This window comes from Hordeum vulgare, chromosome 6H, assembly GCF_904849725.1.
Source record: "Hordeum vulgare subsp. vulgare chromosome 6H, MorexV3_pseudomolecules_assembly, whole genome shotgun sequence".
NCBI classification, from domain to species: domain Eukaryota; kingdom Viridiplantae; phylum Streptophyta; class Magnoliopsida; order Poales; family Poaceae; genus Hordeum; species Hordeum vulgare.
The window spans coordinates 25,360,856-25,378,029 of NC_058523.1; the positions used below are offsets into that span (position 1 = coordinate 25,360,856).

The window sequence follows — 17,174 nt, forward strand, 5'->3', positions numbered from 1 at the left end:
GCCTTACTTACGACCAGCGTAGCACAATTCCTACATTTATGACGATACAGCTAGCCCCGCCAAGCACATACGACGGATTCTTGCTGTGCGCCTCGTGATAAGCGTTCCAACCTTTTCGACCACACGTTCAATCAAGCTGGCCTTACTGCGGCTAACGTAGCACAATTTCTACATTTATGACGATACAGCTGACCCTGCCAAGGATACACATCAGATTCTCACTCCCCACATTTGGAATCGGATTACACACACTCAACTGTTTGCACTGTCTATAACAGAAGTTTAATATTTTTTGCTGAGAAGAAACATTTGTACTCGGTGGAAAACTGTGATGAATGAATGGATGAACGAGTTTGCACGCGGGATTAGCCAGGAAATTAATTATGGGGCGGGGCGTGATGATGGCTGCTGCTGCCGCTGCCGGTGCCGGTGCCGGGGCCGGGCAGGAGCGGGCGGTAATAAAGAAGGAAATGATGCGCGCGCACACCGTGTCCACCCCCACCCACCCCACCCACCGTTGGTTCTCTTCTTCTCCCTCGGCGAGCGTAGCGACCAGGCTAAGCGGAGGCACCCAGCGATTCGGCGCGGAGACCGCTTCCTCGGCCGCACCCCCGCATCCCTCTCCTCCCCCTCCCCCGCGCTCCCCTCCATTTGTCCCCGCCCCCGCGCCGCGCCCCCCCAATCTTAACCTCCACACCCCGCCCTGGGCCTCGCTCCTCTGGCCCCAAATCTTAACCAGCTCCCCACCTCCCCTTCTTCTTCCTCCTCCTCCCCTGTCTCGCCCGCAGCTTCACCGGCAGCGAGGGAAAGAGGGAGGATGAGCGCGTCCAGGTTCATAAAGTGCGTCACCGTGGGGGACGGCGCCGTCGGCAAGACCTGCATGCTCATCTCCTACACCTCCAACACCTTCCCCACCGTACGTCCCTCCTTTTCTTGCTTCTTCTTGGGTAATGCCAGGTTGCTGCTTCTTCTTCTTCTCCTTCTCCTTCTCCTTCTTCTTCTTCTTCTTCTTGTGTATGTAGAGGCGGACAGATGTTGCTTGCGCCTTTTATGCGGATTGATTGCTTGATTCTTTATTGTGCGTGCGTGCGTGCGTTCCTAATTAGGGGGTGGGGGAAGCAGAGGCTGGTTCTTGATCTAGATTTGGGCGGCGTCTTACCGCCCGATTCGCCCCCCGGCGGCTCCTAATTCGGGCGCAATGCGGTCGCCAATTCCGACCTTTTCTCCTCTAGGGTTGCCGGCCATCCCCAGCGAAATGGGGATCTTTTCTGCCGATACCCCCAAATCAGCCCCCAAATTAGCATTTATTCTGCACGGGAGAAATTTCGCTGTCGATTTCGTTACCATCCAGTAGCAGGAACGGCAAACATTGCTGGGGGGGAAAAAGGATGGCAGCGGGGAGATTTCGCCGGCTCGTGATTTCGTACCAATTTGGCTCCACCCCCCAGCCGGCAATGTGGGGGCTGCGGATCCGTTTCAAACAGCCGGAGATCGCTTTCCAGCCTTTCCTTTTAGCCGGTGATAGCGGTAGTACCCTACCCTCGACCACTCACACCATCCGTATGGTTGGTGGGTGCCATTCTTTGTTTCTTTCACGCAAATCCACACCAATTGCAGCGCCTACCTTTCCACGCATGCTTCGTTTTCAAACGAAAGATTTCTTTTTACTCTCCCTCTCTCTCTCTCTCTCTCGGAGGAGGAGAGAAAGGAACCTTGGAGACAAGACAAGATAATGCCACCACCCATGATGGAGTTACTCTGCTTTGGCGGCCTTTGGGGGTAGATTAGCTTGGAGCCCTGGGTCATGGTGACCACGTAGTGGTGGTAGCAGCAGCAGTAGAATATCCAATTGGACCACCCACCTACATGGGGTCTGGTGTTCGTGCCATCTTGGTATGCTTATCTTCAGGCATGGCTACATGAGTGCAAGAATTTAATTCACCTCGCTGTCGTCCGTCCGACGGCCATGTGGCTGTTTCTAGAACTTGGAAGAGAGAATTTGGCTGCACTTGTTGTTAATTCACTCGGCCAGCCATGTGGCTGTTTCTTGAACCTGGAAGAAAGAATTTGGCTGCACTCATGTTGTTTTTCTTACTACTACTGTTGTTCTTGGCAGGACTATGTGCCCACGGTGTTTGACAACTTCAGTGCTAATGTTGTGGTTGATGGCAACACTGTCAACCTTGGGCTATGGGATACTGCAGGTAACTAGCTCTTCTTTCTGTCTTGGTTTGCTGATGGCTACACGTTTGTTCTGTCTGCTTGGTTTGTTTGTGGTACCAGAGTTGTAAAAAAAGCTTATGTTTTTTGACTGCAACAGGTCAGGAAGACTACAACAGACTGAGACCGCTGAGTTATCGTGGAGCTGATGTCTTCCTTCTGGCCTTCTCGCTTATCAGCAAGGCTAGCTATGAGAATGTTTCAAAGAAGGTAACTGTCTGATCCTTATTATCCGCAAATATATTTGCTCTACGCATTGCTGGTTCCAGAAAATCCCTGGAGAAGTTCAATTTGAGATCATTTCTATGGGCACCTTCATGAGTTATCTGATAAATTATGTTTCTGGCATGTATGTCAAGTTTGATGAGTGATTTTTTTTCTTCAGTGAGAAATTGTTCCATGGTAGAAATAGGCTTTAATGCACTGTTGAATGGGTTTTCCAGTAGTCTCCTATCCATCAAAGATGACATAGTTTTCCCTAATTTCTGTTCCTTGGTTATTATCTTGACTTATGCTAATTTGGTCTGATTATTTTTTATGGTTAATACGTACTCCCTCCGTCCAGAAATACTTGAAATAGGAATGGATGTATCTAGATGTATTTTAGTTCTAGATACATTCATTTTTTATCAATTGTGTGACAAGTAATTCCGGACGGAGGGAGTATATCATCAAGTTAGTTTCAGTTGGCACTTGTGATATAAGGACTCAACCTATGTATTTCCTGAACCTGAATTCCGTTTATGTTTCAGTGGATACCTGAACTGAAGCATTATGCACCAGGTGTGCCTATTATCCTCGTGGGAACAAAGCTTGGTAAGAACGTCACATGCCCACATTTTTTCTACAGAAATCTGACATCCTGTTGTGTTTACGACAGAAGTGACGTTGGGTTTCTAGGCACATAGGTGTTTGTAGAGTTATTCACAGTAACGTGCAATGGCAGTCATACTACAAGTGATAGCAGGGGATGCTATCCAGATGAAAATAAATGAGAAAAAGAAAACCCCTTGAATCTAAGCTTCTGTGAACCTCATAGTATTTCGCCACTGCTTTCTGTTCTTGAGAATATTGGTATATGCCTAGATGAATTGTTGGCTATTTAGTTCTTGATGCCTGTGTTCTTTACCCTTGGACCTTTTATGGTCCAGACTGTCAGTTGTACTCCATTTTCACCTTGTACTTTGCCCTGGCAGATCTTCGAGATGACAAGCAGTTCTTTGTGGACCATCCTGGTGCTGTTCCTATCACTACTGCTCAGGTATGGAGGCATTACAGCACGGCTTGATCTTTTTTTCCCTGACGTTTTGTCTTAATTTTCTTGCTCTTGCTCCTTCCCTTGAATGAGGCAATGTTGTGTTACTAACTTTATATGCCAAATTCTGTAGGGGGAGGAACTAAAAAAGTTAATAGGCGCACCCTACTACATCGAATGCAGCTCGAAGACCCAACTAGTACAGCTATCTTCTTACATGTTTGCTTAGTGCATAATGCCATGTAAGATGCTGACAGAGTTTTTTTTTCCTGGTCCTTGTCGATTTGCAGAATGTCAAGGGTGTATTTGATGCGGCAATAAAGGTGGTACTGCAGCCACCAAAGGCAAAGAAGAAGAAAAAGGCGCAGAGGGGGGCTTGCTCCATCTTGTGATCTAATCAATCGGTAGACAAAGAACAAGGGCGAAGTTGCCGCCATGCTATATTATTGTTACGTCTTGCTTCAGCGGAGCTGCACTCTCATGGTCGTCCTCCCTCCCCTCACCCCCACCCCACCCTAGGTTACCCACCGGCAGCTGCAGCAAGGTCTCTTTGTCGAGGCATCGGGCGATCCATTTGTTTGATTTCTCTTCTTCCTGCCTTGTGATTATCTCGTGTGACTGACAAGTCGTGGCAATTTAGGTAACTTGCTTAGTAGACGGTATTTCCCGTGTTTGAGACCCCGTAAAAAAAAAGTATCTCGTTGTTATCTCGGTTCCATAAGTAGAGACATGATGTAATCGCACTCAGTTTATTTTATTTTTGCTTGTTATTTTCACTTCAATGGAAAATTATGTTTCCTTTCTTGTTATGCTCTGTATGCCTGCATCTGGATGCATCCTATATCTTATGAATTGTGATTCGGTTTTTGTTTCGCCGGCGTATGATTGCCGGCAAATGGAGCATGTGATGTGCTTTGACCTGCCTGTTTTGATGCTCACAGCTAGCACTTGTGGGTTGTGGCATATAATTGGAGATCGTGGAGAGCATGTTGGCAGCAGGGTATGTTTTGTATGATATTGGTATATGGTATCTGCTGCAACTGAATATTTGTCCATATGTATCTGGCTGGGTACAATATCTGCCAGTCAGACAGGGCATTCCTCCTGTTATTATTTAGAAGATTGAATACACATGCTATTGTGTGTCGATGGGTTACTAAATCTTTTGGGTGGATATGGTTGTGTTTGTTGGTTGGCTACCACTTGCCAGAAGCATTGCAACGCTACCTGTCTGAATCAACTCAGAAGATGTCCAGGCAGCTGAATTTATCCGACGCCACAATTCAGATGGAATTATTGCTTTAGAACAATTACTCGTGTCAGCTGGATCTTTGATCGAGTTGTTTTTTCTGCTTTATTATTTACCTCCAGATCAAGTAGGAGCATGGACTAGGGTTACAATTTAATTTTGTTAAAAGGCCTTCTATATCAACCGACTGAATTTCCACGCTGCAAGGTGTTGCGGCGTTGTGCGGTCTCGGACGCGCATTGCCTTTCGATTGCATCGACAGTTTGCTAGGTGACGCCGCTCGATTGTACCGATGGCACACAGGTGCCATGGCGCCGTCTCCGCTTGCGTGACCTTTCGTATGCATCCCACGGCAAAGGTGGTATCGCGGCGGCGTTGTGCAACCTCGGATGCACCATGTGTTTCGATTGCGTTAACGCATCGCTGCTTCGTGGCGATGTTGCGGATAAGCGCTCACCGCACCTCTGCTGCAAAGGAGGGGTCGGGGGCAGCTGAGATGCTAGCTGCAAGCCGGCAGCCGACACTACGACCCCAACGACTATACGCTGATTGGACATGAGACAGATGAAATCACGCATAAAGAAAAAAAAAGTGTCAGCCATTCAGAGGTGTAGCATTCTCGTTTCTTGAGATGCTGTTGTCCGAGGAAAGAAAAAAAATAGAGAAAAAAAAAGTGTCAGCCATTCAGAGGCTATCCTTTGGATGATATTTTCCTCATGGCGACAGTAATGAAAAAGAGAAACCGATATCACATATTGTATTATGCTGTCGAGGATAAATACATACACCAATCACTAATATTTCTCGCACGGGGACAGAAAATAGGGAAGAAGATTGGTAAATAAGTAAAGTAAAAGGAACAGAAAATAAGGAAGAAGAAAAAAAAAGTAAAAAAAAGGAAACGACGCCTGAGAGATTCGAACTCTCGCGGGGAAACCCCATGTACTTAGCAGGCACACGCCTTAACCACTCGGCCAAAGCGTCGCTTGTGTCTCTTCTCTGACTGCACGGTACATCAAAAGGGTGTGGGGGGCTCATCTTTTTCTTCCATTTTTTTTTTCCGGACGTGCTTTCTGTCTGTTTAGAAGTTTGTTAGAATAAACTAGACTTTCTTTTGCACTAGTAAATAAATTTTCATGAATAAAACACCAGCACTGAATTCAAGAAAGAACAAAATTTATCGCTATTATAGGTCACTATTCACACTATTTTGGTCGAGATTTTTTTTCTAAAGAAGTCCACGATGTTTTCCCTTTGTGCATTTTTCGTTACACAAATACAATGAAAGGTCAAGTTCATTTCAAAAAATATTTTTAGAAGTTTTTAACTTTTTTATGTAGTTACTATTTTTTACACATAGAGTGTATATACATTCAAATACCAAACGTCCCTGTCCTGGGTTTGAGGCGCTAGTTTGGAGTCCAAATTCCCATCATTTTATTAACAAGGGATGATGTGAGAATTGGAACATAACTGATGTTAATATCTTGAGATTTCATCATAATTGGAACATAACTGATGTAAATATCTTGAGATTTCATCATAATTGGAACATAACTGATGTAAATATCTTGAGATTTCATCATAATTGGAACATAACTGATGTAAATATCTTGAGACTTCATCATAACTTGTCTGCTAATCCTTGGTGAATTACCGTAACCAAACAAAGGAATTACCCTCCCTGAAATTCTCACAACTACAGGGCTGTTATAACCCCCCCCCTCCATGCTTCACAGACTCTTTGTGCGGAGCCGAGCCGAATGGAATAGCTGCAAGAAGTACCATCGCCAAACATAACGATTCATCCATCCACGCAAAAGAAAACGATTTATCCCCTCGACAGCCAGGTATCACTACAAACCGGTACAACATCTCCCCTCGGAAGCCGGTCTAGGATGGTTCCCGCCGACCCAGTATGGTGCTAGACAACCCAACAACCACTGCCAACAAAGATGGCAATGTAGAAGCTGATTTAGCTGCAGAACAAAATAAAATCATTACATGGAGTTGAGAAGCCACAAAGATAAGATAGATTTGTGGAGTTTTTTGAAGTTGGAGGACTGCAAAACAACGACCATGAAGTCAATATGAAGTTGGTACTAAACTACTCCCTAATACTCACTTGACACCACACAACAACCATGAAGTCAATATGAAGTTGGTACTACACTACTCCCTCGCTTCCGGTTTAGGGCGTCTATCTTAGTACGGTTCTCCTACGACTCAACTCCACCGAGAAAGAAACGCACGACAGAAACTGTCTTTACTCTAACCATCGAGGGGCTTGAATCGTCTTGTGCTGAATGATGAATTCTCTGAAAGGCCTAGCGCACACGATTAGTCTGCAAATACATTGTCATCAATCACGAAAACTACTGGGGTAAAAATATGCTATTACAGTCTCCCCCTTTTTGGTGGATTGATGACGACGTAGGATTTGCATACACAAATATCATAAACAGAATATAGACGGGGCTCCCCTTGATGTGTGCCCTATTTACGTATGCTTTTGGAATGCAGAAAGCACACACAAGGATCAACACTCCTCCTATATTTTAGAGACGAGAAACAACTAGCAAGAAGTTAATGTGAGATATGTGTGTGATACGTCTCCATTGTATCTATTTTTTCTAACGCTTTTGCTCTTGTTTTGGACTGTAATTTACATGATTTGAATGAAAGTAACTCGGACTGACACTGTTTTCAGCAGAACTACCATGGTATTGTTTTTGTGCAGAAATAAAAGTTCTTGCAATGGAATGAAACTTTTTGGAGGTTTTTATGAAATACAAAAAAAATACTAGAACCAAGACCCACCAGAGGGGATGCCCTAGGTTCCCACTAGGCATCAGGGCGCGCCAGCCCCCCTGGCGTGGCCTAGTGTCTAGTGGGGCCACGGGGCTCCACTGGTCCTAATTCCAGCGCTATAAAATCCTATTTTCGGAGAAAAAACTCAGGGAGGAAGTTTCATTGCGTTTCACGATACGAAGCGACCACCACCTCCTGCTCTTCATCGGGAGGCCAGATCTGGAGTCCGTTTGGGGCTCCGGAGAGGGGGATCTTTGGTCTTCATCATCACCAACCCTCCTTCATCGCCAATTTCATGATGCTCTCCACCGGGAGTGAGTAATCCCTTAGTAGGTTTGTTGGTCGGTGAAGAGCTGGATGAGATTCATCATGTAATCGAGTTAGTTTTGTTAGGGCTTGATCCCTAGTATCCACTATGTTCGGAGATTGATGTTTCTTTGACTTTGCTATGCTTAATGCTTGTCACCAGGGCCCAAGTGCCATGATTTCAGATCTGAACCATTTATGATTTCACCATTATATCCATGTTCTTGATCCGATCTTGCAAGTTATATGCACCTATTACGTGTTAGGATCCGCATACCCCAAAGTAACAATAATTGGGATTCTTTCCGGTGATTACCGTAGTATGAGGAGTTCATGTATTCACTATGTGTTAATGCTTTGTTCCGGTTCTTTATTAAAAGGAAGCCTTAATACCCCTTAGTTTCTTCATGGACCTCGCTGCCACGGGAGGGTAGGACAAAAGATGTCATGCAAGTTCTTTTCCATAAGTACATATGACTATTTACGGAATACGTGCCTATATTATATCGATGAACGGGAGCTAGTTCTATGTCGCCCTATGTTATGACTGATTTATGATGAATATTATCCAGCAATATTACCGATCCAATGCGTACGAGTTAATAACACCATTGAAGCAAGGGAAAAAGCACGGGGTGCATAAGATCGTGTACATGATGATTCTACCCAAAATTTTCCAATGTGGACCCCCTCTTGATAGTACGGCTCTTCTACGACTCAATTGCACCGAGAAAGAAACGCAGGACAGAAACCGTCTTTACTCTAACAACCGAGGGGCTTGAATCGTCTTGCGCCGAATGATGAATTATCTGAAAGGCTTAGTGCACACGATTAGTCGGCAAATACATTGTCAACAATCACTAAAACTACTGGGGTAAAATTATGCTCCTACAACAACCTTGCTTTCCTTGTTCCACTTTGAGCAAGGAGATTAATTGGTTCTCTTAGACCATGTATAATACAAGGTTCTTAGAAAGTTTCTTGTAAGAATAAATCGTTTTCTCTTAAGCATCAATGCTTGTTTCTATAGCAAAGGCATCGGTGGAAGCAACACACATATTTGCACACGTATGTCTTTTCATTGTCTTGATACCATACATAGGAGAGTACTATGATCCGTCGGGATGTTGGGATATCCCAAGATGTACAGATGCTTTTGAAGCTAAACTCACGATAATGCGAGAGGGGACTACAAAGGGACCTGGATCATACTCCATTCGTTCGGAATTACTTGTCGCATAAATGAATAAAAATGGATGTATCTAAAACTAAAATACATCTAAGACATCCATTCTTGTGACAAGCATTTCCGAAAGGAAGGGAGTACTATCCAACCCCTGATTATCAGACTACGCATCGATGGTAAAGGTCTCGTAGGAGAAAGAAGCAAATAATTATACCTAGGCCATCTGGTTGAAGAGGTGAAGGAGAAGTTAGGAGAGAGGAAGCTTGTACTATGCCTAGACACATAATAGGCTTCGGATCATCTAGTTTTCATTTCGAGTGTGAAGCACCAAACCAATTTGTGGCTGCATGCTTCCCCAAGTGCTATGCTATGCCTTTTGGCTAACGATTGTAATCATGTTCCTTGACTACATATAGAGGTGATTGTAATCATGCAGACTATTTTTTGCAGTGGAAATGAGATTTTTATTAGTCAAAGATTTTCATGTTTTACATTTTGTTTGAAAAACAAGTTCTCCTATGTAACTCTCCTTACTGATTGTACACCCCATGGACAATATGGTTATATATTTTCTTATTTAGGCCATTGTGTTTAGAATAAACATTTGGTGGCGTTAGCATCATCGATGGAATAACATAGCGAACGCAAACCAATTTATGGTTGAATGTTTAGGAGGATAGTGGAATCCCTAGCCGAGCGGGGTTCAAGTCCTAGCTTGACTTGATACTGGTGCTCGTATTTTTTTGGATTTATTCCAGGCCTTTCAGCGACACGCGTTTAGCGAGAGGAAATGTTTCCGACGACTACGAAGGTGTCTGTAACTACTTCGTTAATTTCAAGATGATGTGTTAGCTCAGTCTCTAGGAGGTGAGTCTAAGTGCGTATGTATGAGCGTCTGTATTGTGTTGTTTTATTGGCATAATATAGCTGATAAAATATGTATTATGCTGCTCAGTACCTTCGTTCTGAGTTATTAGTTCCCTTTGCATTTTATGCTAAACTTTAATCTTAAATTTATTACAAAAATATAAGTTATATTCATAGAAATTATATTGGTAGATTTGTATTTGAAAGCAGCTTCGAGTGATGTTATTTTGTCACATATAAATTATGTTTGTTACTCCCTCTGATCCAAATTAATTGAAGTAGCTTTAGTAAAAAGAAATAAATTTATAATCAAACTTTGTCTCAAAATACTTCATTCGTTTTTTGTTTACTCTGCACATTATATTTATATAAAGTCAAATCTTAAATACTTTAAACAAGTTAGTAGAAAAATATATTAACATATACACCACCAAATCAATATCACTGGATTCATCATTGCATATACTTTCACATCATGTAAATTTGTTATTATAAATTTTCATACTATTTTCTACAAACTTGGTCAAACTTTATTAAATTTAACTTTAATTAAAGTTAATATGCAGACTAAATAAAAATAAAAAAGTACTAGGGGACTAATAAATCCGAACGAAAGTACTCTAGTGCCCTGTTTGGTTGCATAGAATTGGGCATGAAATTAAAGAATCTAGAATTGGGCCCCTAATTCTTTTGTTTGGTTGTATTAGGAATTTGCATCTGGAAACCCAGGCCCAATTCCGAGCGGACCAGCCCCGTGTGCGAAACATTTCCGAGCTGTGGAGGTGGGAAATCTCACGGAATCTGCTCGTCTCGCGTTTTCCTCCCCTGACTTGCTGCATCGAGAGACAACCTACTCCAGCGACCACGCACGAGGCGGGAGTCGCCGGCGGCCCGAGCAGGTCAGCCTCCATCTCCAGCCCTTCCTCCTCTTCCCCGCCCACCTTCTCCTCGCCGCCTCCCTCTCCCATCTCGCCCTACCCCTGGACGGCCCCTCCCCGCATAGGCCGAACCCCAGATCGGGGATTGACGGTGGGATGGTGATCGACGGCGGCCATGGATGCTGCGCTGACCCGCCGCCGCACCTACCCCTGGCCGGCCCCTCCCCGCATAGGCCGAACCCCAGATCGGGGATTGACTACGGGATGGTGACCGACGGCGGCCATGGATGCTGCGCCGACCCGCCGCCGCACCTACCCCTGGACGGCCCCTCCCCGCATAGGCCGAACCCCAGATCGGGGATTGACTACGGGATGGTGACCGACGGCGGCCATGGATGCTGCGCCGACCCGCCGCCGCACCTACCCCTGGCCGGCCCCTCCCCGCATAGGCCGAACCCCAGATCGGGGATTTACTACGGGATGGTGACCGACGGCGGCCATGGATGCTGCGCCGACCCGCTGCCGCACCTACCCCTGGCCGGCCCCTCCCTGCATATCATCGATGTTATATTGTTCAAATTCCAAAAAATTACAATTCCACATGATGTACATCCAAAGAGGATTTGGAATTCCATTCCAGCCTTGATTCTACGGACGAATACCATGCGCATCCAAACAGCAAAACTGGAATTCCATTCAAATCGTTGATTTGGTATTCCATTGCCAATTCAATTCCGCGGCGAATTCTGCGCAACCAAACAGGGCATAGTAGTATACTTTGCACCTTGGGTTTGACTTTGCAGCCGCCGTTGCCCCCTCGTGCTTAGCCTTACACCTTGCGGTATGACAAAGGATGATCCATTTTTACAAACCCACAAAGGCCACCATATACAACACAAGACAAACCTAGGAGAAAGCAGTTGCCGTACATAAAAAGAAAGCTCCAAAAAATATACTTTCTCTGTTTTAAAATAACTGTCTCAACTTTGTACTAGCTTTAATACAAATTTATACTAAACTTAAGATACTTATTTTAACACAGAGCAAGTACTTGTCATCAGGAACCCCGTGGTGAAATTTTCAAGAATGGGATGAGGATGTGGGCTTCGTCAAATAGGTTGAAAACTCGCCACACTCCTCTTTAAAACAATTACTATAATCAAGGGATCCATTCCCCTCAGCTCGGGCTCGTGGCGAGCCATGTCGTCGAAGGCCTCTCCCCTGCACGGGGTAGTGGACGCCCGCCGGTGGAAAGCCGAGCGCATCCTGGGCCGTCTAGTGATCGTTGTCCACGCCGCCTTTCTCGACGCGGGCTTCATCGTGCCTCGCCGCGACCGCCAGGATCGGGATCTGTCGTCTACCTGCCGGCTTTCAACAGAGGTGGGCGCGACGGCCTCGACCCTGTCACTGGAGTACACCGCGCTGCAGCTGCTGCCCAGGCACAACATGGGCGCCGCCGCGCTGAGGGTGTGCACCGACGGGCGGCACGTCATCTTCTACCTGCAGCTGCAGGTCTGCTCTGCCCGGATCAACACGTACTGGGCGTGCCTGGACGCGCTCTCCATCGCGCCGCTCCTGTCGGGCGATCTGAACGGCACGACGCGCAGGCTGCTCCGGAACGACGGCTCCCCGACGGCCGCGCTCTGGAGGAAGGTCGGCGACGGGTTCAGCCGGCGCATCTTCTCGGATCTATGCCGTGAGCACGGCGTGGTGCCGGGACGAGCCCCCACCCTCATGTCCCTCCCAGGCGACGCCATGGCGGCGATCCTGGAGAGGCTCGCCGACGGGAAGGACCTCCTGAGGGTGGAGAGCACCTGCACCGAGCTGAGGCGCTTCGTGGCGGACCGCGACCGGGACCGCCAGCTCTGGATGCCCAGGTACAAGGCGCTACGGGGGGACAGGCTGTGGTGGTTGCTCTTGCTCCACGGCGACACCGACTGTCAGGAAGGCCAGCCGGGGACGAGCGCGAGCTGGAAGAAGATGTTTGTGCGTGCCACGCGAGAGAACGAATATTGGTTTCTTCGTCCTAGTCGTATCCTCATCTCATTCTCACCGCGGTTTTGGCTTTTCGGATCCGGTTCACTTGAGCTGCCGGTGGATGCCGCCGCCTGCTTTGGAGAGGTGATGTCGGAGGACGACGGGGGCAAGAGTAGCACCGGTCGCCGCCATGGCCATGGTAAGGCGCCGGCGACAGGCGGCCGCGAGAAGCAGCAGGGCCGTCGCGCCCTCACGGGCACCGGCGCTGTCCACTCCCCGTCTGCTAGGTACCGATGGAAGCACAGGTGACGGCTGCTCACCGTCCTTTGGTCTCGGCTTACACCGGATAAGCCGATCCTTAATAAGGCGTGTGTTATAATTCGGGAAAAACACCCGGCTTATATGTAAACCGATTGTAATCCGTCGTAAGCCGAGTGTTTCGGGCACTCGGCTTATAAGTTTTTTTTTTCCTGTAGTGGGAATTCCTTGCTCGGTTTGTTCACTTTCGCTGTCAGTTCTTGTGATGTTCAGAAACATGGCACACTGAACTGTCTGCTCATCGATCACGGGAGCTAAGAAGACACAATCTTCCCATTTGCACTTCACCAAACTTTTGCCGGTTTGAAGAACATGTGCTACTATGTATGTTGCCATTACAATAAGATGAGTGTTGCTCATCCACGGTATGAGAACAGTCGTGCAGTGTCATTTGTGCAGAACGGAAGCGTTAGAGTTGTTGGAGTACTTTTTTTCTCTTCGAATATATGGGTAAGAATAAATATGGACTACTATGGCATCAAGTCTACTTGAAAAGGCAACAGGCGATCGCCCACCTGAACTTAATTAATTAATTATCATGCACAAACACAATCCATTCCCTTTAGCATATTTTATCTCTATATTTTCCATCCTATTATACAGTTGCACCGTTACATCATAGATTAGTTGACTCTCGGCTAGGTTGACATATGATATTCTGAAAATCTGTCATAAAACTGTAGCCTACTCCATCAAAGAATTGAAGTGGGCCCTGCCTGACAATTTCTGCACCAATAATCTAAACCTTGGGATAAAGAGGTTACACACAACAGGGTTAGACTGATCATAGTGGGGTAACATAAATAATAACATAGATATCACATAAGCAAAAAGAATGACGTGGCAAATAGTTAATGAAGAGAGAGGCAAATGAAAATAGACGTTTAGAGGTTGTTTCATGGAGGCCGAAAAAAAAAATGAAATATCAAACTTTTCGGTCTGAAAAAATTCTGAAAAAATACGCAAGTAAAGAAGGATATTATGTGTATATGTGTAAAGTTTTAGGATGAAATACCCTAAAATACGATTTGCACAAAAAAGTCAAATTCATGGCCTGGAACAATGAATAGTATCATGTGTTAAAAAGCTTCAGATTTATCTTTTTTGTACAGCCCTTATTTCAACGTATTTTCTTCTGAAAATTTACACACATGTGTGTTACACCCTCACTTATTTTTGTATTTTTTCAGATTTTTTTGAAATATAAAAATATGAAATTTATGAAATTTGAATTTCAAATTTAAAGGCCTCCATGAAGGCCGAGCTCCAAAAGCAATTTCCAAAGGAAAATAGAGTACCATATTATGTTGCCGTCACATAGCGCTTTTCAATGCAAAATGACTCTACAAAATAATAAATGAGGACACCTATGTTATCACCCATATGACACTACCCACTATGAAGGTACTAACATAGACTACTAACGTATGCATGTTACTAGTCTTATAACTTACTACCCACTATGACCATCCTTATGAGCTAATCCTCCACCGATCCCACTAACCTCTCCCCTTGAATTTCTCTATGGGCCCCACACTAACCCAACTAGATAACACCACATCAGCGTGTAAATCTTCTCGGTGACTAAAGCCCTTCCCAGTGTTTCAAGGTGTACATGTGTTGAGCATGTCACATAGACAAAAAATCTCATGTGGCAAGGTAGTTAAGAGGAGACAGAGAGGACTTTGATGACCCCAAGAAGAACCAATGCCAAGTGTGCGGATCTATGCAAAAAAAAAAAGTTTACCCGATGCATGGAGGAGTTTACTTGGGAACCAATTGAGTGAAGGAAGCTTAACAACAACAAACTAAGCACCTATGCATTATGAATTTTAGTTGCTAAACTCCTTAACACACTTAGCACCCCCATCTAAGCTCCTAGAGTCCTACACATTGAAAGGGGCCTAAGGGACTTATTTTTTGCATGAAAGTGACTAGAGACTTTGATTCACGGGATTCAAAAAATGAGGGAATAAGGAAAACATAGGATTGGAATGCTCATCTCAATCCTATAGGATTTTGGGTTGTTTGATTGCATTCTATGGAAGTAGTACATATAAATCCTTAAGAAAACTTCCTATATGATTCAATCTTATAAATCAAAACCATAATAAGAAAAGTTTCTAAGAATTCTAATCTTCCAAAATTCATATGAAAATCCTTTGAATCAAAGCAGCCCTAAAAGGTTCGTAGATATATCATTACTTCGTTGCCGATGTGAATAATACTTACTTTTATTCCGTGGCGTCCTTACATTTGAGTTTGTTGACTTTTATGGATAGTTCCCCATTGACAAGTGGGGTCCATGTTGCAACATTAAATTTAAAAGTGCTACCAAAATGTTTTGGTAGGGTTGGCGTTGGAGGCGAGGCTGTTCTAGGCTACACGACGGAAAATTCTCATTGGCCGCAGATCCTTGTTCAGGATAACGCCGACTGGATCAAGCAGTTCGACGACCCCTACCCACCCTCGGCTCGGTTGCCATGGCGTGAGTCTTCAGTGGGTTTTAACATGGTTGACGTCAGAGGCGAGGGCGGATCTAGGCTACACGACAAACGACCCTCATTGGCCACAAATTCTCGCCCAACATAACGCCGCTAGGATTAAGCAGTTCAATGGCCGCTACACACGGTCGCCCAATAACACCAATATGCGATATCACTTTTGGGATGGGCGCAACTTCCAAGATATGATAGCTGCACACCGCATGCATGTGAACAGGGGTTCTGGGTCGCGCTTGTGACAACCCGAGACCGATGCCTCAGAAGATTCCCCTTCATTTCCGTTTCCGTCGTGTGATTATATTCCGTTTGTTGCATCGTCATTTAGTTTGCATGGTCGCATCATGCATGGCATCTTATATAGTCTGTTGCGTGTGGTGTTTTGAGTGTGTGTGCTTCAAGTCCTGCCGGTGTCTTTGCGTGTAATAGGAACTCCCCCTCTCTCCTCTTTTATTTGTTTTGTGGTTGCGTAAAAGTTTCCGTTTTAACCCCTATTTAAAAAAGGTTTGTCTTCTTTTAAAAATCTTTTTATTAAATGTGGAGGAACCCCTTGGGTTTTTCTTTTATTTCTTCTTTTGTTTTATTTCAAAATTAGAGTCCCGTTTTATTTATAAAGAAAGGGTTTTATTTTATTCTTTGAAAAGGTTTCATTTTATTTCTTTAAAAAAAAGATGCCCAAGCTATTCTTATAGTTGGGGTATAATTTTCAAAGTAGCCAAAAGCATTTTTTTTAATTTTTGTTAAAAGTTTTTCTTTGTTTAAGTTTTTCTGAGTTTAAAGTAAAAAAAACAGAGGAAGAGGGAGCCCAGCCGGCAAGGCCCAGCTGGCCGGCCCAAGTCCCGCAACCCTAGCGCTGCGCCCTCTACCCGAGCCCCCTCCTCGTTCCCTCTGGTTCCCCCTCGCGCCGTTCTCATCCTCCTCTCGTCCTCCCCTTCTTCCCAAGCCTCGATCTCCCTCCTCTGCCCGATTCCTCCCCCTCTCGACCTCCAGCTGCCCTAGCCTCCCGCATCCCCCGCGCTGCGCCGCCTCCCTGCTCGCGAGCCACAGCCGGCTGTTCTATCCCGCGGCCGCCGCACTGCTGTTCCCCGCCGCCTCGCCGCGGTACCCCGCCTTGCCGTTGCTCGCCCCCTCGCCCGTCGGAGCCTGAGCCGCCCTGGCCTCGCGTCTCCTCTCCCTGCCCGACGTGCTCGCCATGGCCCTCCTCCGTCCTCGTCCTGCGCCGTCCGTCGCCAAGTTCCCGAGGGGAGACGCCCTCGGCCTCGCCTCCAGGCCGCCCCGTCGCGCTCGCCTTCGTCGTTCCCCTTGCCGTGCTCGCCGCAGCCGCCGTCTCCCGCGCGAGCCTCGCCGTCGTCCGGCCTCAGCAGCCGCCGTGGCCTCCCTGCTCGCCATGGCCTCGCCCTTGCCCGAACCTCCTCGACCTCGTCCCTCTCCCCTCCGGTGCCCAGCCCGCGCCGCCCGCCGTGGCGTTCTCCAGCCCGTCGCCTGCGCTCTCCGCCGGAGCTCGCCCTGCCATGGCCCCCGGCCTCCTCCTCCTGCCGTCGCTATTGCCGAGCTGCTCTTGTGGTTGCCTGCTTGCCGTTGCTGTTTGAGTTGTGTTGTAGCTGCT

At 46.2% G+C, this 17,174-nt stretch overlaps 1 protein-coding gene and 1 non-coding gene across 3 annotated transcripts; one reads left to right on the plus strand and one right to left on the minus strand.

The window, feature by feature from the left end:
* The first annotated feature begins 488 nt into the window (after positions 1 to 488).
* LOC123402167 (rac-like GTP-binding protein 6) lies at positions 489 to 4,279 on the plus strand. Of its 2 annotated transcripts, none has more exons than XM_045096044.1 (7): positions 489 to 916; positions 2,117 to 2,204; positions 2,321 to 2,430; positions 2,973 to 3,036; positions 3,417 to 3,481; positions 3,609 to 3,674; positions 3,766 to 4,279. In XM_045096044.1, the coding sequence occupies exons 1-7, from the start codon at positions 818 to 820 to the stop codon at positions 3,865 to 3,867; spliced, it is 594 nt and encodes a 197-aa protein (XP_044951979.1). In that variant the 5' UTR covers positions 489 to 817; the 3' UTR covers positions 3,868 to 4,279. The 2 variants fall into 2 exon arrangements, with proteins under 2 accessions (XP_044951979.1, XP_044951980.1); XM_045096045.1 differs by lacking the exon at positions 489 to 916 and adding an exon at positions 1,185 to 1,893.
* A 1,347-nt stretch (positions 4,280 to 5,626) lies between these two features.
* On the minus strand, positions 5,627 to 5,708 carry TRNAS-GCU. Its single transcript has one exon. It is a non-coding gene; the product is annotated as a tRNA-Ser (tRNA).
* Positions 5,709 to 17,174: the final 11,466 nt, after the last annotated feature.